This window comes from Sprattus sprattus (assembly GCF_963457725.1).
Source record: "Sprattus sprattus genome assembly, chromosome: 6".
Classification (NCBI taxonomy): Eukaryota; Metazoa; Chordata; class Actinopteri; order Clupeiformes; family Clupeidae; genus Sprattus; species Sprattus sprattus.
The window spans coordinates 25,334,034-25,356,329 of record NC_137925.1 but is presented as its reverse complement, the minus strand read 5'-3'; the positions used below and the strand labels follow the sequence as shown (position 1 = coordinate 25,356,329).

General features: G+C 42.7%; 1 protein-coding gene across 1 annotated transcript in view; it reads left to right on the top strand.

The window, feature by feature from the left end:
- Nucleotides 1-3,878: 3,878 nt before the first annotated feature.
- Nucleotides 3,879-22,296, top strand: part of mtus1a (microtubule associated tumor suppressor 1a) — a 30,815-nt gene continuing 12,397 nt past the window's right edge. Inside the window, exons 1-6 of the mRNA XM_080841286.1 lie at nt 3,879-4,002; nt 9,063-10,908; nt 11,593-11,929; nt 12,886-13,080; nt 14,990-15,091; nt 15,457-15,570. Coding sequence (XP_080697412.1) covers nt 9,205-10,908; nt 11,593-11,929; nt 12,886-13,080; nt 14,990-15,091; nt 15,457-15,570 — 2,452 coding nt within the window. The 5' untranslated portion in view covers nt 3,879-4,002; nt 9,063-9,204. The remainder of the gene's footprint in view (nt 4,003-9,062; nt 10,909-11,592; nt 11,930-12,885; nt 13,081-14,989; nt 15,092-15,456; nt 15,571-22,296) is intronic.

Genomic DNA, 22,296 nt, shown 5'->3' with positions numbered 1-22,296 from the left:
CAGGAGATGTTTTACAATCTATTAAGGGAGATCCCAGAATGTCTGTCTCCTTTAAAATAAAAGCAGCATCTAATTGATTAACCGCAGCTAAATATTATAACCAAACAAACACAAATTAAGTGCTTTACTATACCCTTAATAAAGATATTAAGATTCAAGGCCTCTTGGTTTTGCTTTATTTCAAGAGATGTGAGTTTTATAAAAAAAAGTGTTAAGAGTGGATACTTTTTGCATCTCACAATATGTCTTTTTTTAGTTTTCCCAGTGCTTTATCAAAACTAAATTCTGATACTTCAGTAAAAGTGTCAATGCGAGTATTGGGTTAGTTCGAGCCTATTGTGAAGAAGCATGTGGATCGGGATTAGAGTTTGGCATAAAATCTAATAGACTGCCCTACGACGTCATTAATTTTTCTCATTATCTCAATTTCAACGCCATCCTTTCCTCAGGTGAAGAGAGGGAGAGTTTAAAAGTAGCCGCCAAAACGGCTCACAAGATTATATTCTGAGAGTTTGCTTTGTAGTAAAACGTTGGACGATACGACGAATAATTTACGTGGTAAACCAAGAGGTGCTTTTTAGATTCACAAGTGGGCTTATTATCAGGAGTATGAAAATAATTGACTTCCGAAAAGCGACAAGCCGACATTCAGTTAAAACAGATCAACACCTGAAATCGTAGCCTAATCAGTCTTTCTCATGGCTACAGGCTAACAAGTTGTTGTGGCAGTTTTAACTGATCTTTTGACTTTGCAACCCCTGAAACGGCTCCCGAGATACCTGCTTTTGTTACTTAGCTATTTATAGGTGTTGGAATTTCTCCCGAAGAACTCCACTAAGGTTAGTTTACTCAAAGCGATTGGTATAGAAGTAACTGTTCACATCTCTCTGCCTATTTTGACAAAGGTTTGATTATCTGTTGCATCCTTTGTGTGCGGAACCTATAGCCTACTCCGCTTTGTTTGGCCACTTTATCATACATCATATTGACGAATAGCCTACATTAACTTGACATTGAGTCAGCGTGAGCGTTTAAAAAGTGTGCCATCATATGAATAACGCATCAGGTGTACTTCGATTTACAGAGCACATGGCGATGCTGTTCAAGGAACTGTATGTAACTTTAGCCCTATGTATGTGTAGCCTATGTCCACTGATGAAGCCAATTGTAAATTAATTCTTACTGAATATTGATGGAATGTCCCCACAATAATGTAACCAGACATTATGTGTTTTCAGATGAGATTGAGATGAAAATGAGAATTTATTTTGGTTAACTTTGATAAGCTGTTGAAGGGGAAGAATGTGTCCAGCAGTCCATGTGCAGCAGATGATCCTGTCCACGTTTAGGCCCACTATTTGTTTACTCTCCTGACTTGATCTATGTTTAGAAATGGTGGCAGGCAATCAGAAACAGCTGTTTGATGTGTGGAAGTCAGGTGCAGAAGACGGCTTTGGGTGGTACTTCGGCCCCCATGGTATTTGCGTTGCCCTGTGATGGTCCGCACTACAGCGTACCGTAAGCAGCTTGACAGGGATTTGAGGGTTTGTTCTTAACTAAAAAGCTTGACTCTGGCAGCAGATTTTAGGTCCCTGGGCTGGGCTCTACTTGAGACACTTGAGCTGAAGTTAATCCAATAAAGACAGTGTGGTTATGTAACAAATGGGGGTCTGGCTTGAGTGTTACATTTGTGGTTGAACATAAAAAGTGTAAACGATGGATTTTTTTTGTCTTTCAATTAATGTCTAAACCTATACAAATGATACACTTGAATCCCTTGTATGAATTCAAGATGTAAAAAAAAAAAAAAAAAAAAAAGACATAGGCCTAGATCTGTTTTTAATTGCAAGTCCTAACAAGCAATACCAGAGAGATGTTTTTGTAGGTTGCACAGATCTGTCACTGAGCTTCTTTAAGTTGAACATGGGGCCCCGTGAGTATGCCATGGGACTTTGAGGAACTCTGTTGGGGCTTTTTGGAATTTTACAGAATCCTCAAATGCCCGTGCAGGTGTTACCATGTTGTTTTGAACCCTGTTTTGGTGTCACTATTGGTCCGATGACTTATCCTTTGTGCTGTCATCAATCACTAGAGCTCAATGTCCATGGTTTATTTTGATGCTTTGAAAAACACAGAGTTGTCATAGTTGTCATACCATTATATTTACCTCTCAACAAGGTCATTTTTCAGTGCTTCAAAAAAAAACATGCACATTGTGTGTGTATGTGTGCTTGTGTGTGCATGTTTTATTCCAATTTATGTGAGTTCGATAGGTCCATAATGTGTCATTGTAAATGCTTAAGCACTTACCACTGGTTCCCTTGCTATGTGTTGCTATGTTATCCTGTGGCAAGAGTCTCCCTTGAATGTGTAGTAAGGCTATCTGAAGTGTAATCTTAATGATTTGGAATTTACATTGCTGAGCTCATCAAAAGAGAAAGGCAGAAATATATAATTCACACTAAAAATGTCTGTTTGTTGTGACTCTGAAAATGCAGCAAATGTAGCCAGGCAAAATGGAAACTGGGCATTGGGTTTGCTCTGAAGTATCAAATATCCTCTTCCCAATAATTTTCAGACTAATTATCAACAATAGTTCATGGGGTAGGACTGAGATCCTACAAACACAATAGAGTTTTGCTCACACAGAGAAGATCTACACTACGGGATATTTGTGCAATATTATCTGAAGCTTTTACCAGGTTCAACAGGCCGGCATTGAAATAACTCTCTTTGAAAGTCAGCCGTTGTTGTCATGGATTGTATAATCCAGGAGACAATGGTTTTCTACTGGTATTTGCCAAGTGTGGGCTGAGTCTGTCCCTCTCCATTTAGATCTAAAGACCTTATTTGGATTAGGTAGAAATAGAACTGTTCTTACTGTGACACGGTCAGTTCTTGGGCCACTGGTTTACAAGTTCATGCCCTTGGATCCCCCATTATATAATTGAAGATTCTGGGGAGTAGTTCTTCAGTGTTGGCGAAACACTGTACTGTGATGCAATTAATCTAATGGTTTAAGCTAATAGTCTTAATGCAGTGCAGAATCAACAGAAAAGGCCTAGCACTTGCAATGTTTGTCTTTAGTGGTTCTTTCTGCTGAGCATGCGAGAGAGGTTGTGCTGATGCCATTGCATACTTGCCCTGATATGTGAAGTAGTAAGATAAAAGTTTGTTCTTTCCCATCTGTTAAGTAGTTAGCGACAGAGTACCTTGCGAATGTCCTTTAAATGATACTCTTTGTTACAGTACCTCCAGTCTCCAGTATCTCCCAACAAGCCTATGTAGCTTACTACATTTTTTATGATTTCTCAGAAGTGTGCATTCATGTGTGGGGGATCAAATAGTTTTCTGTGGTTTCAGTTTCAAGTTCAGACTATTAAAACACACAAACACACACACACACACACGGGTCCATGCCTCATTGAAGGGTGGGCTTGGTTAGCTGCTTAGCAACTCTGCATGCTGAGTTTGGCAGTCCAATGGCAGGCCACTCCTTCCTCCACAGTACCCCCCACCCCCCTCCCTGATCGACTGGGCTTAGGCATGGATAAGGTGACCAGTTACTCTCCCAGTAAACTTAGCACTGGGCGAGCACATGGAGCTGACTGAAATTCTTAAACAGCCAAGAGCGAGTGCAGGCATATCAGTGTGAGTGTGGCTGACACGGCCTGGAGGTACGTCCCTGGGCTGAGCAGCTCTGGCTGGATGGGCGTTGGAGTCAGGAAAAGTTCCACTGTTGAGCACCATATTACTGATGCTTGGCTGAGTTAGTGAGCCGAGAGAGAGAGCGAGCGAGGAGGAGGAGGAGGAGTGGGAGGGGGGGCGGGTAGAAGAGCGTTAAGTCAGAGGAATACTCTGCACAGACATACACGGGACATGTTGAGTCTCCTGTAGTGCTTTACACAGCGCTAATGGGATTGGAGCTGCAAGAGAAAATCCTGATGGATGAAAGGGAGAGCCAAGTGATCCATGGCAGTCGTGGACTATGCTGTGGGACTGGTATGTATGTGACTGGCTGAACTAGTTATAGATGGGCCAAGTAAGGCGAGTTGATTTATAGTGCCTGTCTGCTTAAGTTTTGTGTTTCGTATGGTTGAGATCTTGTTACGGCATGTGTGATTGCTCTTTCTGTGATGTAAATGTTTCTTCTTTTCTTTGTATTGGAATTGTATTCTGAAGTCAAGACCCCTTTATAGGTGGCTGTGATTGATACTGAATATGAGACTCTTCTGACTGTTTTGGCAACCTATAAATATTGTCATGTAAACCGATTTGCTAATTCAGCACAGCATCTGAGATGGCAGATTTAACTCCTTAGAAAGCAAGATGAAAGGAATGTAATGTAGTTATATTAGTTCTGTACTGTATAGGTATTTCTAGTAGTTTTTCAAATGCTGTTGAACAGGCAAGCTCTTGTTTCTGCACTGCCCGGCACTGGCTTGAGCATTCTGGCTGTCATGACTAAGCACAGTCTGTTCCCAAGGAAACCTTTCATTCTGTCAGGACTCTGAGAGATTGTTACTGAGCCTTTCTAGATAAGTCCACAATAAATGCCTGAGACAAATGTTGGTCTGTGTGGTGAGGCCTTTTTTAATTTTCCGGGCATGAGAGACTTTGAAAGGCAGTCTAAGTGATTTGAAAAGTATGGAGTGGAAACGCAACCTTTCAGAAGAAGATTAAATGATAAGGTCAAAGCATGACATCTGAGCCATATTTGAATATAACTTTTAACAGTCTAGCATTTGCATGAATAGTCTGTAAAAGGGCAAGAAACCAGATTACAAAATGAATTAGAAGTGTATTGGGTTGTGATCATAGCATCTCTGTGATAAATAATCAAGAAATGATACAGTGTAACTAAACTAAACGCAGTTACTGAACTCCCAACTTCTGAATGAATTTACTATACACGGGCATATGTTGTACACAGCCTCATGCAAAACTTGCAGTATTCTGAAGTGTTTACCATCTATAATGTGCTTTTTTTATAGACCTGTAGTTAGGCATGCAGGTGGTCATAGCAGTATGTGACCACTCACTTACTCACACACACTTACACACACACACACACACACACACTCTTACCCGCTTCCCTGTCTCCTCCAGAGAAGGCATGCTTGTGCTCTATGTAGAGAATAATGACAAAATGTGTGAACAAGCCTCTCCTTAAAGGCATGGCCAAGAGGTATGTTCAGATTCTGTGGAAGTTTGTTAAATATGTGTGTTCTCCATCACATTGTCTTACGCATAGGCTATATAGTACATATTGATGAAAATAGCAGTTCGCTTGTAAATTTCCGCTGGGTTTTTAGCCTTGCACAGTTGAACAGAGTAGGACACTTTTAACTGAATTTTTTTTTAGATGTACTTGGCTGTACAACGAAACACAAATGTCCTTAAGATAATGGTTGAAGTGACACTGCTGGCTTAATGTATTGAGAGAAGGAGAGTTTACAACACATAGACTGCTGAGCGACAGCTTGTCCAGGTGGTTTGTGCTGATTATTTTGTAGAACCCCTGGTGTGACCACTGGTATGGCTGTAATAGAATTGCATTCCATAGAGCACAATTATTTTTATTATATTATATTTATTTCTCTGAATACAGTTTGATGAGAAGGAATGCTGGTATAGGGTTGAGTAGTCTGGGAAGTCCCGCCCCTGTTCTCCGGCCAATTTGATTTAGCCTCTGAAGGGGGTCTGGCAAACTTAGGATAGCAGTTCACTTCAACATTTCCAGAATCCTTGGAGCCAATCACAAACTGGCTTTTGGCTACCTGGCGCGCCATTGGCGGATTTAAAATAACCACGTCTACCGTAACAAAAGCGAAACTTAAGAGAAAAGCACAGTAAACTATATACTGCTCTCGCGGCTGTCTTGGATGATTTCAAAGGCAAGTTTTCTTTGAAAATAGAACAGAAACCTGCTCTGGAACAATTCATACAGAAAAAAGATGTGTTTGCTTTATTACCGATCGTTGTATCGTTGTATAGTATCGTTGGTCTGATTGGTTAAAGGCGTGTCCAATTACGTGAGTGAAGTGGACCTCCATTTAGTACTTCACCAGACTAACTGAGCAAATGAAATGCAGTGAAGGGGCGGGGAATTCCCAGACAAGGATTTGAGCCCTTAAATGTGCAGTCCTTATAATCCATCACATTTTCCATAGAATTCAGTGACATCCTCCTCATGTTCCTCTAGCTCTCCGTCCATTATGCGCCCTCAAAAAACTCTGGTGTTAGTGTACAGTCTGGGCCATATATTATAACTGGGAAATGATGAAAGTGGCTCAAACAGAGCCATACACTATGGACAGATAAAGGACAGAGCCATAGCCATACACTATACCAGTGGATTCATTCCATACTTCAAGAGCAAGGAAGGGATGAGTGCTGTTTGATTGGCTATTGAGCTGAAATATTTCTCTATAATCAAGAACTACACCTTTGGGTAGTTTGTAGTTGAATCATTAGGTGCATGCCAGACAAATTTAGCCCCATTACATTCATCTGTTAGTGCTGATGGTGTTGCTACTGTCCTTTCAGATGCTCATGAACAGTGCATTCATATACTGTATATGTTGAAGTGAAATTGGAGTATACACATATGCTATCCTTCTGGATTAGATCAGGGCACATCCACATGGTGTGACAGATTTATTTGTCAAGTGCCATGACACACCCAGGAGACTGTTTCCTGCGTCTGAACAAGCCCATGCATGTCCATTGGTCCTCATGATGCTGAATCATCCATGAGACGACACAGCTGGGACTTAATTGTCACCCAACAGTTCACTGTTTCAATTCCTTATATTTCCTCTGTGTCCACACGATGGGTTTGTATTTCGATCCCTGTCCGTCTCCAGAGCCTGCAGTGGAGTGGAGACCACTCCTGGGTCATGCAGTGGCATTGTGGCAGTACAGCATGTCAATATGGACCATGTTTTGTTGGTCTTTGATACTTAATGATGACTCTGGACTGTAGTAGTACTCAGCAGGATTGTAGGCCATTTGAAAATAATTGTTCACTGAAAGACGCACCACGTGGTACTGTAGCCTGTTCATTGGTGACGCTCCAGCCAAGCACAAGGACAGTTTGTGTCTTGCTGATTATCTTGAAGGTTTTTAAAGAGCTTCTGCCGCCGTCATTTCCATAGTATTCCCTGTGCTGATGCCACATACTGTCTTACATGCCCTTTTAAACATTACTTGTCATGAGGTGATCGCTTTAAGAAAAAAATTCATCCACAAGGAGCAACATTGTGACCCCTTCCATACAGTAATGCTGTTGTCTGGTGGACTGCATCTAGTCCGAATACTGTTGGATCTTGTCTTTAGTTGTAACAGGTGATGAAATTATAACTCTGAAGACAGTAAATTATGCCTTTCAATGATCTGTAATGGGTCATGCATATGTTGGTGTATATCCACCTGTAATGGATCGTCCAGGTTAAGTTACACACGTAGCTTTTCAGACTTTGTTACACTTACACAGTAAGCCTGAAGCCTGGATTACATGGGCAGACTTGTACCAGTCAGTTAACATTTACATTAAGTCATGCAACGGACGCTTTTATCCAAAGCGACACACAAGGGGGGATAACTAGCCAAACAAGCAATTGTATTAAATTCTGTTGCTTAAGCATGTGGGAGCTTTGTACAAGGTAGTAGAGCTAGCTCATTGGCTTTCCCAACTTGGCCCCTAATTATGACACTGACTGGTTGGGATGCACCAATCCGATATTTGTATCGGTATCGGTACCGATATTGAAGACATTTCTAGATCGGGTATCGGTGACAATTAAAAAACATTTTTTTTTTTTTTTTTTTTTATGTATATGGGTAGTGTATTATGAGTGCACGTTGCTATTAGTAGCGATTAGCATTCTAAGCGGAGATTTAGTTATGTCCTGATGTTGATTCGCTCTAATAAAGATGGGTTCATCCTGTTAAGATTTCGACTGGATGAGCTATGAATGACATTCATGTTGCCTTGTACAATTATATGTATCGAGTAATATTAGTTGTGTAATTGTTATCGTGTAGCAATAAAATGTTAAAGTAATTCAGTGCAGTGCAAATAAGTCCCCATTCTAATTGCAGACACTCACATATGTAGGATCACACCCTGTTTTTTTATATCGGTATCGGATCGGTATCGGCCGATACTAAACCTCAGATATCGGTATCGGTATCGGAGGTGAAAAAAGTGGATCGGTGCATCCCTACTGACTGGTCCTGTGTCCAGACCACACTGTGTATGTCAGCCTTTAGTTGTGTCAGCCTGTTTTTCAATGGACTTGGAAAGGAGTAGCAGTAGGAATGCGTTCATTTAGCCAGCATATTCACTGACTGTTGGATAGATTCACTATGCCTGCATTTTTTTTTAAAGAATAATCACATTTTTGTGATCTCTTCTTGCCAAACCATGTCTAACCAATGGTGGGAGAATTGAACGGAATGCAATTTTATTTAGTTGGAGAAGCGGACAGTATCTGGCTTGCACTGCCTCTTTTCATTAGTGTTTTTATCCTGTGTTGTGCTGTTCCCTTAGAGCCCGTCATTTGTAATGAATCCGTACCTGAGGGCATTAATAATTCAACAAGACATGGTAAACCTGAGACGTCAGTTGAGTCAATGAGACGGTAACCTCAATAGGCAGTGTGTATGTTCTCACTTCACAAACCGAAATCTTGAACTGTTGACAGTGGAATAATTGTTTTAAAGTGTGATTTCAGTGATGCCTTTTCTCATCTTTTTGTGGTTTTAAGAGGCATCACTTAAGTCCCACTTGGTGTTGATGTATTTATGTACAGTTGTACAAGTGTCCTCCAATACAACCCTCAGTTAAGAATACTTGGAAGGTATTTTGTCTGTTCTATCCCGTATTCAGTTCATCATTCAATTTCTGTCTCTTCTGTGTTTTTCTCTGTGTGTAATCAACGCGCGTCTGTGTATTTCTCTGTTAAAGGTGTGTTTTTTTCTCTGTACAGTTAAGTTTCCTCAAATACAACACTCAGTCAATTTCTGTCTCTTCTGTGTTTTTTTCTCTGTTAAAGGTGTGTAATCAACGTTTTTGAAAGAGGTGATGATCCCTAATTAACTGAAGCAAGCTACTCATATTCTGCAGTTACTGTTGGAGCAAGTACCTCTTCCTGAGGCCTATTCAATATAGACAACAGGAGGAACTAAAACTGCAAAATGAACTCCACTGTAAAAATGTGTGCAAACACTGAAATGGTGCCTGTCCAATGCAAGACCGAGTGTGTCCCTCTGCTGACCGATGAACAGAATGGCAATGACTTGCCGAGTCCCCTTAACCCATCACCAGACTCTGCCAGAAGCACCAGCAGCCTTAGCAATAGGAGTGTGGAAAGTCCACCTGACGTAGAGATGTTTGAGTGTCTCAGTGATGGCAATTCAGGGGAAGGTGATCCCACACGCTCTTCAAGCCCTCCAGTGTCTCCAACCCTTTTTAAAGTCAACAGAAACACCACTATCCAAGCCCTGAACGTGGCAATGGTAATGACCGACCTCCAAAATGGCTCGTACATACAGCACGGTAGTGTTGATGGCAGTAGCAGGGACTTCAGTCCACTCCTGTCCTCTGTCAGTCTGGGCACGCCAGACAGTTACTCTCTGCCTTCCTGCTGTAGCTCCAGTGACGGCTCCATGGACCGGGTCCTGCGTTGCCATAGTGACGGCTCCCTGGACCGGGTCCTGCGTAGCAACAGCTTCTGCCTGCAGGACTCAGACCAGGTCTTCAGCATCTCCTACCTAGCCGAGTCGGCAGGCTCCCCAGCCACACTCTCCGACCTGGACACGCCCCATGACGCTCACCCTTTCTGGGGCCCAGATGGCACCCCAAAAGAGGACATGAAGCACCGTCGCCTTGGAGACGACCTCTTGAGCCCCAATAATCAAACCTTTTTCTTGGAGGAAAGCACCGGGCAATCTGCACTCAGTGCTGGAGGAAAGGCCAGAGGCTCGCCTTTCGCTGTGCCCTCAAAGTTTGATTATGCCACCCCGGAGACTGGCAGGAGTGGTAACTCTGTTGTTAAGTTGCTGCACAGTAATACCCTGGGATCTGGTCAGCGCATGACTGCTGGGGACAAGACTTTTGTGGTGCCTGGCCCTGAGGATGGTGACCCCAGCAATGTGCAGACTTCCACACCAGTGCAGTCCTTAGGCAACGTGACCTTCTGCCTACCAACCCTCAACGAATCACCCTTCACAGAAGAACCAGGAGAACAGGGAAGCTCGAAAGCAGATGGTATGAAACAACAGCCTGGATATGGCACCACAAGAACAACGGGTGTGTTAAAGGCCGCTGCAGCTGCGCCCAAAGTCAAAAAGCCTGACTTTAGTTCTGTCAGGCCGAAGATCATCTCGAGGCAGGCGAGCACATCAAAATCGTCCAATCTGCCGGTTGTGAAAGCTTCCCCTTTTTGTTCTTCTAAACGTATGGGGGACCAGGTTCAGAGGCCATCTCATCCCACACAGAGTAAACCCTCCCCTACTGTGTCGACATCATCCGCTGTTTCCAGTCCCTCTGTGTCGTCTAACAAGTTTGCTCTAAGTAAGGTAGGGGCGCCCCCTTCAGGCCAACAAGAGAAGCCACCTGCAAGTCACAAAAACCTTCTGTTCCCCAAGGCTAGGCCTCGTTTGGGGTCTGACAGTTCTCTCGTGCCCAAATCAAAGGCTGACACCCAACACCAAAGGGGAAAAACAGTCCCTCCTAGTTTCATAGCTAAGGTCTACAAGGCTGTCACTCAGTCCAAGGCTGTTTCGGCAAACCTCAAACGACAGTTGCAGTTCAAACCGGGAGATCGGAATGGCTCAGCATCTTCTCAAGAGGGTGCAGCAAAGGAGTCCCGAAAGGAGCTCTCAAAAATAAGCCTGAAAGTAAGTTGACATGAATTTGTTTAATTTATTTATTTAGATAATTTAATTGGATTCAAAATGTTTTCTGTAAACCCTCCTGTTGTGTTCCACAGTGGAACATAACTAGTGATCATTTTCCTGTAGTTTTTGTTCCAAATATATTTATTTGAATTGTCAATCAGATAGTTGCTCTATGTCCTGTAATAGGTTTGCATCATTAAACACATATATGGTACAACAACATAAAGTGTACAACTACGGCTTTAACTATGTATATGATGGACTATAATTCTGAAATTGAAATGTTCTGTTAGTATAGTTTTAAAGTGCACAAACACTTTTGAAACAAAACACATTTTGGAAAAGCACTGGTCATCCAGTTTTCCTTTGAGAACAACATTCTTCCAAGGACTATGGGTGATGTGCATGTATATATCTCTTTGACAAATGTACTCCATGTGCGCCACATGTTTACAGACAGCAAGAAAGGGAAAAAAAGGAGGGGATAAAACGTGGCCAGGCCTGCCGGAATCCAAGGGGAATGTAGATACAATAGCAGCCTAGCTTTTGCACTAGCATAAGTAGCCCTCTCATGCAACAGATCTCTCCTGAGTAGCTATAGCGAACACCATGGTGCAGCTCGGGACAAGGGAATTAGATTTTCTCACATGGGACTTTGTAAGTGATGGTCAGCTCCTCTTGCAGACGGTGTGCACTAAGCCAGTGGTGCCAGCGACTGGAGCAGCAGGAGCAGCAGCACCAAGAGCAGCAGGAGCAGGGGCAGGAGCAGCAAGAGCAGGAGGAGCAGCAGTAGCAGGACCAGCAGCAGGAGGAGTAAGAGCAGCCGTCGAGGGGAGGAAGGCCAGGTTTGGAGTGCAGCCATCCCCCTGCCGTGACCGAGTTGCATCTCCCTTGCGTGAGCGAGGTGCCCCAGCCTCCCCAGCAGCACAGGCTGCCAGCCCACGGCTGCTGCCCAACATGGCCAGGCTGAGGCTGGGCGGTGCCCGGGGGGTCAGTCCCAACAAAGACAGCCAGGCTGCAAGTAAGTCACTCACAAAAGAGATTCAGTCTCTCGCCATAATAATTAGTGCTGACTGGTAATTTTGGTTCACTTCAATTTGGTCATTTATTTGAAAATGTTTATTTAATTATCTTCTCTGTTTCTGACATGGGGATTGGTTTCCCGTAAAAGCCTGTAACTTGGACTCTTCCTAACTATTCAGTCAAACTACACAGAGAGCTGGAAATCAATAGCTTATTAATGTCACAATATATCAATATATTTGAACATGGTTACTTTAGGAGAGATCTTCAGGCAAATCACATATTTAAGAAACTTGGAGGAATCTTAGGAATCAAATTGTTGATTTACCGTTTTTATTATTTTTCTTTTATACATTTTAAAACCACACAGGCAGTACCACCTTTTACCATTGGAGAGAAATCACAGAAAATGCTTTACATGAGGATTCTAAAGATGATTAATGATCACTGTGTTTAATTTTTTTATTGTGCATGTAACCACTGTCAAACATCAACTGTTCAACATCGGCCATTTATAGACCAAGGTTTTGTTGAGCTTTATGGAGGAAGCAGGTGTTGTAGGGAGGAGGCCAGCTCCTCTGAGGCCACATCAAAAGATGGGATTGAAAAAGCAGACGGGGGGGGGGTTCAGGGGTCAAGAAGGTCTCTAGAGCCTTGGAGAACATGGAGGATGTTTACAGTTCATTGTCATGAAGCGGTGTTCAGGAGTATCACTCATTCTAAGCGATTCTGATCTGAGCTCTGAGATTAGACTGGCCTCTAGCAATCATTACAATAAAATACTCTCATATAACTATAACTGCACTGGATTTAAAATACTCTACTATAACTGCACTGGATATTAGGAATACAACCAACAGTGGGTGACTGACTGCAGAAAAAAAAATGTTAAATATATAATCGAGATGATTGAGAGAAAAAAAAAATTCTGATATGTCATTTTATTTTTCACAGGTCATTCCAAAAATGTTCTAAACAACATGTCAGCTGGTATGGGATCAACGCGGCCTCTGGATCCATTCAGTGGGGCAAAGCACAGTCCAAAGCGAGCCCTGCCCCCGGTCACCCCCTCCAGAATACCAGTGCAGCCCGAGGGACAGACCAAGAGTGTTATCAGATCCTCTCAAGCCAGTGTCCGTAGCACACCAGGTGGGGAAATAATCATTGTTTAATTAGAGCTGTTTAATCTTGCAATACTGAGGCATTTGCTTTTTACATGCACTTTATGGAAGTAGTTGGCCAGTTGTGTGTGTGTGTGTGTGTGTGTGTGTGTGCGCGCGCCAGCCAATGTGTGTGTGCGTGCGCGCCAGCCAATGTTTGTGTGTGTGTGCGTGCGCGCCAGCCAATGTTTGTGTTTTGAGTGTGTGTGTGCACAAAAGTGTCTTGCCATTTCTTTTGTATTCTTGTTTAAGAAAAGGGAGGTGTCTTTCCTCTCTATGTGCACATAAACAGTGTGACTCATAGCCACTCATAACCACGGCACTCTGGGGACCTCTTGGTGTGTGTGTGTGAGAGAAACTGTTCATCTTTGTAGTTAAGTTGCAGCTTGAATGTCTCCTCTACCCAAAACACATACTCAAACAACTGCAGGAAAATAGAATTTCATCAAAACCTTTTTTTGAAAAATTATTTCAGGCTATTGTTGGCAGAAATAATGTTTTATAGTGAATCCAAATAAGCCACCATTTCCTTTGGTAAGAAGGCAGTTGTTGATGGTCCACACCAGCGCACTCTGACCTATAAACACTATCCAGTTGTGTCCCCTCCCCAAGTGACTCATTTAATCTATGGGGTTAAAACCATTGCTGCATACATTTAAGAAATGTTAAAGGACAAGTTATTTATATTGTTATTTATAGTATTATTTCTTCTACCATATTCTGTATTATACCATACCATTTATTCTACCATATTCTGTATTATATCATACCAGTTCTTCTACCATATTCCATATATTTTATATTGTTTGGAATCTCTGTATTAGAAATGTAATGCATGTGATTCATAATATGTATTTATGTTTTGACCAAAGCGTATAACCCAGTGATCTATATCAGTGGGAATAGCATTGCTGCTGATTTGGCATGGTCTGTCGAATACCAGGTCAGAGTACATGATGATTTCTCAGAGTCTGGCATTCGACTGTAGAAAAAGGGGGAACCCCCCCACCAACAAAGAATCCTTTTCTTTGAGCATCTCCATTCCCTCTGTCCTCCCATTGGCTGAGTAGCGTGCTGGTCTTTGAACCAGGGATCCCCACACAGATATCTGGGAGGCGGGGTTTGTTCCACCCCACTTCACGCACAGGGAAAGAGGCGCTGCATGGCTGCAACATGTCATTGGTCTCATAACAAAGCAACACAGGCTTCCGTTCTCCTGGAGCCTTCTTGGCTGTTCTGTACCCCACTGCTGGGTCACCATGTCTGCATACAGAAGCCTCTGGAGCTGTACCTCGACTGAGCTTGTCGTACCTGCTTCCTCCAACACCACTCTGGACCTGCGTGTCGGCGCGACCCCACACTGTGATCTCACTCTTTTGACTTGCCTCCTCATTGGATCCTATCGCTTCTGTATCATCCCTTTGTTAGCCGCCCTCCATGCAAAGCCTAGAACACAACAATGGGGAAGTAAGTGAGGACTGTCCGTGGCATGGAATTATTTGTGTTTTGTGTTGCGCCTGAAGTCCCCTACTGTGTCCGTCAGTTGGAAATAACCTCAGCCCTGTGTGTGGTATATTGGAATTGAAACACCCTGTTTAATTCTGAAAACGGCACAGCAGTCCAATATTGTGTTTCAGCGGTGTATTGCGTTATTGTCTTGGTAACATGGCAACAGCATGAGAGGCCCCTGGGAAGAAAGGCCATGTTTGTGCCCAGGGAGGGGGGCTTTCAGTTTTAAATGATCTCCATTCATATGGGTATGATATGATATGATGGCCCCTCCAGAAAGGCAGTCTCTACATGGCACCAACCGTAATCCATCAAAACTTAAAGGAAATAAGTGCTAAAAAGCTTTTTAATACTGCAGTTCTTTTGTGGACATGTCTTCCTCTGTGCAGGCTATGGAGAGTCATGTAGCAGCGGTGAGAGGGCTTCCACATCCAAAGCCTTAGGACTCAGACCCAGACTTCAGACACCAGCTAAGAGCATCACAACAACAGGCAAGGCCAAGTCCTCTCCTCTGTAACGCTCAGATACGCACACGACACACAGTGTCTTGCACTGCTGCTCATCAAAAGGGCATGGGGATTTGATGAATGGGTGCATATATGTCAATGACTGTATGGAAGACTAATACTTTAAAGACGGCTTATATTCTTTGTATATAACTAGTCACAAATGCCTGCCACTAGCCTGAATCTCTACTTTGAATACCATGTGTGTGTTGGTGAACACGGTGAACCCTCTAGTGTGGCTACTGAGGTGTCTGTCTGACTCCTCACAAAGATATGTCAGCCAAATGCAGATTCCCACTGATATGTTCTGAGTGTTTGTATCTGACAGCCTCTTTTCTCCCTGACTGCAGTTTACAGGAGCTTAGCCTCATCCTCATCACATCCAGCAGCCATCAAGCCTGCTCCCAGCTCTCTGAAAAAGCTCCCCCTGACATGGCCAGCTCGTGCAAACACTGCTCAACCAGGTAAGAAGTATTCTTTTTTTTTTTTTAAGTAAACGTGTATGGTAAAACCATAAGGAAGTGATTCTCCAGGTCTTACTTTTAATATCTGGCAGATATGGTGATAAATCCTTAATCCTAACCCATCCATTGGATGTTTGTCTGTGATCTTAAACAACACCAATATGAAATTCATGACTGCCTGTCCCTGACTGCATGGTAGTGGATTGGGCAACATCACAAAGGAAATGCATCCAATCTCTACCAGTCATGGAGGATGCTTATTCTATGGTGTACTTGATATGATCCACATCCAAAATGTCTGTCCATGTTTGCTTCACCCAGTCCTCTAAATCTAAATGATTTCTGTGGTCTGCGGCAGCTTCAGTGATTCAGAAGTGGTTTACCCACGATGCCATGTGGCAGGCTGTGTGCACCATGTGTTCAGTTCTGAAATGCCAACTCCGTAGTTCTGGAGAGAGCCACTGCAGCCAGATCTCCTCCAAAGGTTGTCAAAAGTATAGAAAGGCCTCTGGCCTTTTAAACAGTGTATGATTTTAAAAATGGATATTTCCCTTTATTCCCTTGCATCCTGTATATGTTTCTTTGATTTCGAAAATTGTGTTGTAGCACTCACCATGATTAGTCACTAAATATAAAATGGTACAAATGTTTTTTTGTCACACAGAGCTTGTAATTGTTTCAGAGCTACAATTGCATTTTGTTTGAAAAATGCATACTCAATTTTAAATGTAATGTATGCTTGGTAGGAGATGAATTTAATTTGGACCTACGGGGTGCTGCTGACAAGCCATCTGTCGCTTTGTTTGTCTTTTATATTGGGCCTTGCTTCACCCCCAGCGGGATGTTGCACTGTCTGTGGTTACAGTGTTGTTTAGTTCTATAACAACACATCGCTGACTATGTGCTGACATTTGGGCCATTGGTCAGCCAGATTCTTTAGCCATTGCAATTCCAAAACTCTAAAAATGCCCCCAGGCTCTGCATCCTTTCTTCTGGATATAACGTGTCTTTTCATTCTTGCTGGTTTCTTCAGAATAGGACTTGGATGCGGGCCCAAGATGCCCAGGCACCAGCATTTGCCTCCTCCTCCTCCTCAGCAGCATTCTTTCCACATGTGCTCCCTGTAAACATAATTCTACCACAAACATAATTATGAGTCCCAGGAGGGGGGCACTTTGTTGATGGCCGTCTGCGGGGGCGCTGGACAATTCTGGTAGTGGCTCGGCTGACCACAAATGATCTCCTGCAGCTAAGGGAATGGTTGCTTGTGCATGTTGTGGTCAGAGATTTTTCGTGGCTACTTAGAGAGCGGTTAAAAGTATATCTTTACTGGAGATTCTTTGACAGTCATTGTAGAGATGTGCAGTGTTGTGGATCGATAGCATGTCTGACTATAGCTACATCATCTGGGTATCTAGAAATGCCTATTGACATCGTTTCTATCTAGCCATGATCTATGTGAGGCCTATTTTGATCACCACACTCTGCTCATTAATGTTTGTAAAGCATAATACATTATAATAGATAAATAGATGAATGGACGAATATTCTATTCTGTTTTTGGAGTCCATGATATCAAACCATCTGAGAAAAGTAAATAACAGGGCACTCATATTTCCCCTAACTGCCAAAATTGTATCAAAATTAAGTTCGAAAGCAATCCTCATGACACGAGACATGGTGATGTGTTTGTTCTTCTGGTGTGGATCTGTATTTGCCACTATGGCACACAGGCTGTTTAACAGTAGAGAATCACCACCTCGCCACCAGTCATGCTTTGCCTCACGCCATCTTTCTTCTCCACTCTTTATGTAAATCTCCACTCTTTATGTAAATCTATCTGAGTGAGAGAGAGAAGTGTCTGAGACTAAGGGAGAGGGGGAGAGGGAGGAAGCGAAAGTGTGAGCGAAAGATTTGTCACAACACAATCCACACACCCGCTCTTCACACTCCTCCCACTGCCCCCTCCTTCTCCTCCTCCTCCTCCTCCATCATCCCTTGGTACACTAAAGCAGCACACTGCATAGTGGAAGTGGTCGTGTTGGGATGCTGCTGCAGCTTTGTGTGGGGAACCAAAGGGATAAAGGCTCCGCCTCAGCCGCTGGATTAAGGTCTCAATTGTCAGCACATCTGTCAGTAGGGGGGGACCTTCTTGTCGAACTTTCCCCCTCCTCCCTCCCCCCTGACCTCAACACTGCTGTGCTGCCACAGGGAGTAGTGTGGTAGGGGAGAGCGCTACTGCATCTCGTGGAGAGGAGACGTTAACTAGTTTCGGAGACAAGCTAGTTTCTAATTCCTCCAGCTGAGGAGCACTTTATATTCTACTCTTTTCCTGCCAGTTTTTATTGCAACATTGCCACCGTCTTGTTGACTGAAGAGCTTGAAATAACGCGAATGAACATAGAGTGCACCTGCTGACGGAGATTATGATGCACTGACTGAATCCCACCTGTGGTTAACCTGACCCAGAGCTGCCTTGCACTCACTGAATGCTTACGGTTTTGTTTTGCGAGCAAAGAGTCGGCAGCTTCGTGTTCGCACGGGCACTCGAGAGATGTTCACCGCCAAGTTCTCGCTGTCCAACATCCACGTGAGACTGACGGCCAAAGGTTTGCTCCGGAACCTCCAGCTGCTCTCGGGATGCAAGAAGAACACTTTGGTCTTCTGTGCAGGTCTGTTCGTCATCCGTCTGCCGTTGAAATGGATGCTCACAGTGGCCATTTGCTTGTCTTCAGGTTGGGTCTTTCAGTGCCGTGGTTGTTGGCCTCCCTGAGGTGTAGCTCTTGGGTTGTGTTTGTGCATTTATTTATAGACCGGCAGTCTCTTGGCTGACAGAGGAAACGAGTTCATCTCATATTTACTGCTTGTCTACATGCTAGAAGCCACTGTCCAAATATAGAACCAAAGAAATAGAACTGAGTCTGAGTTCAGATGTTGACAGATGAGTGTCCGCCACCATCAAGCAAGGTGTTTTGTCAATTTTAAGGTTGTGCGTATGGTGGAGTGTGCACATATGGTTTACAGTTTCAGAGGACTACTCCAGCTCTCAGAGGGGTTATTTGAGAGAACATTCCTCTGAGCGGGTAGATTCACATGGAAATGTTTTTAATTTAGACTTGTTTTAAGAGGCATTCCATTCCTGCTTTTAGAATATGGCCAAAAAAGGACTGTAATATTACAGGGACAGACGAGTATATTTTCACTCATATGCAGATTTTATTTGAGAGGTTTCTAGAGGATTAATTTACCAGCTATAGTTGAACCGCGTATGTAGCAATGCAACAATTGCTCGATCGTTGGAATCTCAGGCTTGTGAAAAATTGTTTTGATTAAGGTTCTCTGTTCAGCTTGTTTCAGGGTGATGCTAAAAAATAGATTGCTATTATTATTCAATGGTCTCAATATTCCTTTTGCATACTGCCCATGTGGGGCGTACAAGCCAGGTGTAAGTGGACTTGTAATGTGATGCTGTACCAAGTGATTCATTACCACACTATCATTTGTTGTTGTTGTTGTTGTGGTATATTCAGGCATGCGCATTAGCATTTAGGGCCACAGTGCATTCCTTAGTATTTTTCAACCAGATTAAAGACTGTTATCAATTTAACTTTATTTTTTGTATTATTGAAAAAGTGGGTATGTAAACAATTTAAAACACAGTAACACCTTACTGGAATGGGAGAAAAAAAAACTGACATGAACCACAAGACGGAGCTATAACAGTCTTTCTACGACGAAATACATTATTTATGACTAGCGTGATTTACCATGAAGAAATATTTTAGTTTATATCAAGAAACTGGTTTGAATTATGCTGGAAGTTAAACAGACACATCATTCAATTCAAAAGTTGATGTATTGGATTGGCTGTTCACATTCCTTTTTGCCATAGCTCAGAGTGACAAAGATAAAGGACAAAACATTTTCACATTTTACAGTTTTCCTTTTTGAATGAATGTATAGGTTCATCATACGTAAGCAAGCTATAAGTCAAGTTGTGTACATCCCCAGATTATTTTGATTTGCTACAATCCAGCACTTTATGCTCTCACATAGCCAGCGCTAAATGGCTTTCACGTGCAGTCACTGGAATCAGACTATTTTTTGCTTTTTCAAACCTCTTTGGACGAGTTAGGATGTAACACAGTTTAGATATCAATTAAAAAAAAAGCCTCTGGACTGATGAGGGTTGATGCAAGACACTGAGGATGAAGTGAGGGTTGCACCGCTGCTGGTAACCAGTCCTTGTTGCTAGGCAATGTGTGTCATAAAGGAGCTGGCCGTTGAGAGGAACTGGGAGAGGGCTGCCTGCTACTCTAGCCACTTTACTCTGAATAATTCAGCTGTGAGAGATGAGGGGGAATTATTCAGACTTGACTGAGTAACACCCAGCCCTCTCCTCGTAGACAAATATAGCCTAATCGGTCATGAACCCAGACACATGGGATGAGCGCAGTCAATGACCTCTATATTTATTTGTGTCTTTTAGCACAACTGAACTGGTAGTTATGCATACACGGTTGCAGTGGAATCATTGAAATTGTGCCTGGTGTTTCACCCGCCCTAAATAGTGACCGTCAGTTCGCTTCATACAGTTAAAGCTAGGTCACACAGCATTGTGGGTGAGCGAGGCTCATTTTCATAGCACAAACTATGACTCAAAATCAGTGGATAAAGCGCAGTTAATGCAAACAAAGCAAGTTTCAGAACCTCTCCCATGATATTTTCTGTCTTCTTCAGAGTCCTTCTGGACTGCAATACATAAAGCAAGTACTTCAAATTCCCAAGAGATTCAGTGATTTAAGACGTATCGAGCCATGTTCCCACGTATAGTCATGTTATGCTTCAGATTGCTCTTGGTGATGGCGTGTCTCGTAAGCAAGCAGCTGAAATAACCAGAAAGTGACTGATTGTTGCTGATTAAATGTTGATATTGCAAAACCTAATTAATGGCACTGTATTGAGAGTAGCTTATTGATTTGTATTTCATGACTCTCCTTTCATGACAACTGTGTTGGGCTGTGATGTGGGGTGATATATTTAAGGAGTTAAAAATGTCAAGCTATATAAGACATATTTCTAGCGATTGCAATTCATTTAAAAATGGTTGCATTTGGCATGTAACTAATTATCAGGTTTTGATCTTTGTCTTTACTGTGCCTAGTGAGTCATATGTAAGTCTTTTGGAAGACTCCTGTGCTCTGTTTATAGAAATGGATGGAAATATATAAGCTTGTATACAAAAACAAAGATTAAGCCACTTCTATGTGTTATGAGATAGAAAACGTAGAGAGCAACTGTGTGGGTGGACTCCAATCTTGGAAAAGACGGTCAACCTGAGATTAGGCCACTAGAGGGCAATGTGGTGAACAGGACTCCTTAGCTTTCAACCCTCTGTGGAATTTTAAAGGGTTTTGTTATGAGGCCACTGCCAATAGGATCACATATTGAAATGACTGACACTGAAGTACACAGCAGTATCCAAGACAAGAACTACAATTGATTTTAGTGGGAAAGCATTGTACTCAGCAGTTTATAAGAATTAACACTTATTTATTTTGACGATCAGTGTGCTTAGTAGCACAACCATGGGGCATGTATGGGGTTTACTTTTACTTCTATTACGTGGGAATAAAGGTTATGTTCACAACTGAGGTACATACTTGGTGAGGTACATAATGATGTTCTAAAAGCAATGTGCAGTGAACCTGGTGTAGTAATCTGTAGTAATGTTTCCCACACAATGATTACCTCGTCCTCTTTTAGAGCTGGGGGAAATTCAGCAGATTCTTGGCATCGCTGTTTAAACATCCTTCATTTCCCATCATACCTTTCTGCTTGGCCCCTGTGAGGACACGGTGGTCCTGAGGTTCTTTGGTTTAGTGTCAGCCCGGCCTCACCCCTCATAGTTGTGAAATAATGCAGGTTTTATTGGGCTGGAATGTTGTTTCAGTGAGGCTTTTGTGCTCTTTGGCTGGGGCTGAGGCACGGCACTGATGCTTCAGTGCTATAAATATTTCATGGCAGTGATTTTCACAGTGTATGAACCTGAGATGAGGGCTGAAATGTAATATTTCTGCCTACTTCATTTGTGTATTCATCTTCCCAGGAGTAGACAAGGTTCTGGGGTATCTCTTGAAACCTGATTCTCCCCACTGTTAACAAATGTATTGCAATGGCCTCTGTCTGAAAATCTGTTGGGAAGCGTACTGCTCCTTTTTAATGTGTTTATTATTTATTTCCGCAGGGTCATAGACACACACAGTAACACGTGTAGCAACTTGTAGCCCTCAATCAGCAGTGTAGAGGGAACAATAGAAAGTATGCTAGATCAAAATTTCACAACACAGTCAGCATACCAATTGTGTTCTCAGTAAAGTCAGGATAGACTGCTGGGTTTTCTTTAACATCAATATGAGTCCTCATACAATGCTTTCATTCCTGTCAATTCTCCCCTTTGGTTGAGGGATAACATTGTATGAACTGTCAAAAGCCCATTTTAGATTGTCAAATTATGTTTAAATTTGCATGTGGAATAGAATTGTTATTTTTGTGCCATGCACTTAGTTTACCCAATAAATATATCTTTTAGTGTCACAATGGTGCTGTTTCTGTTTGTTATTGTTATGGTTACCAGCATGAAGACATACTGTAAATGTATTAAAATCTAGGAGCCATGTAGGAACACAAGCCCAAAGGGGGATTTAGTGTCGTCGTCCCCCCCCC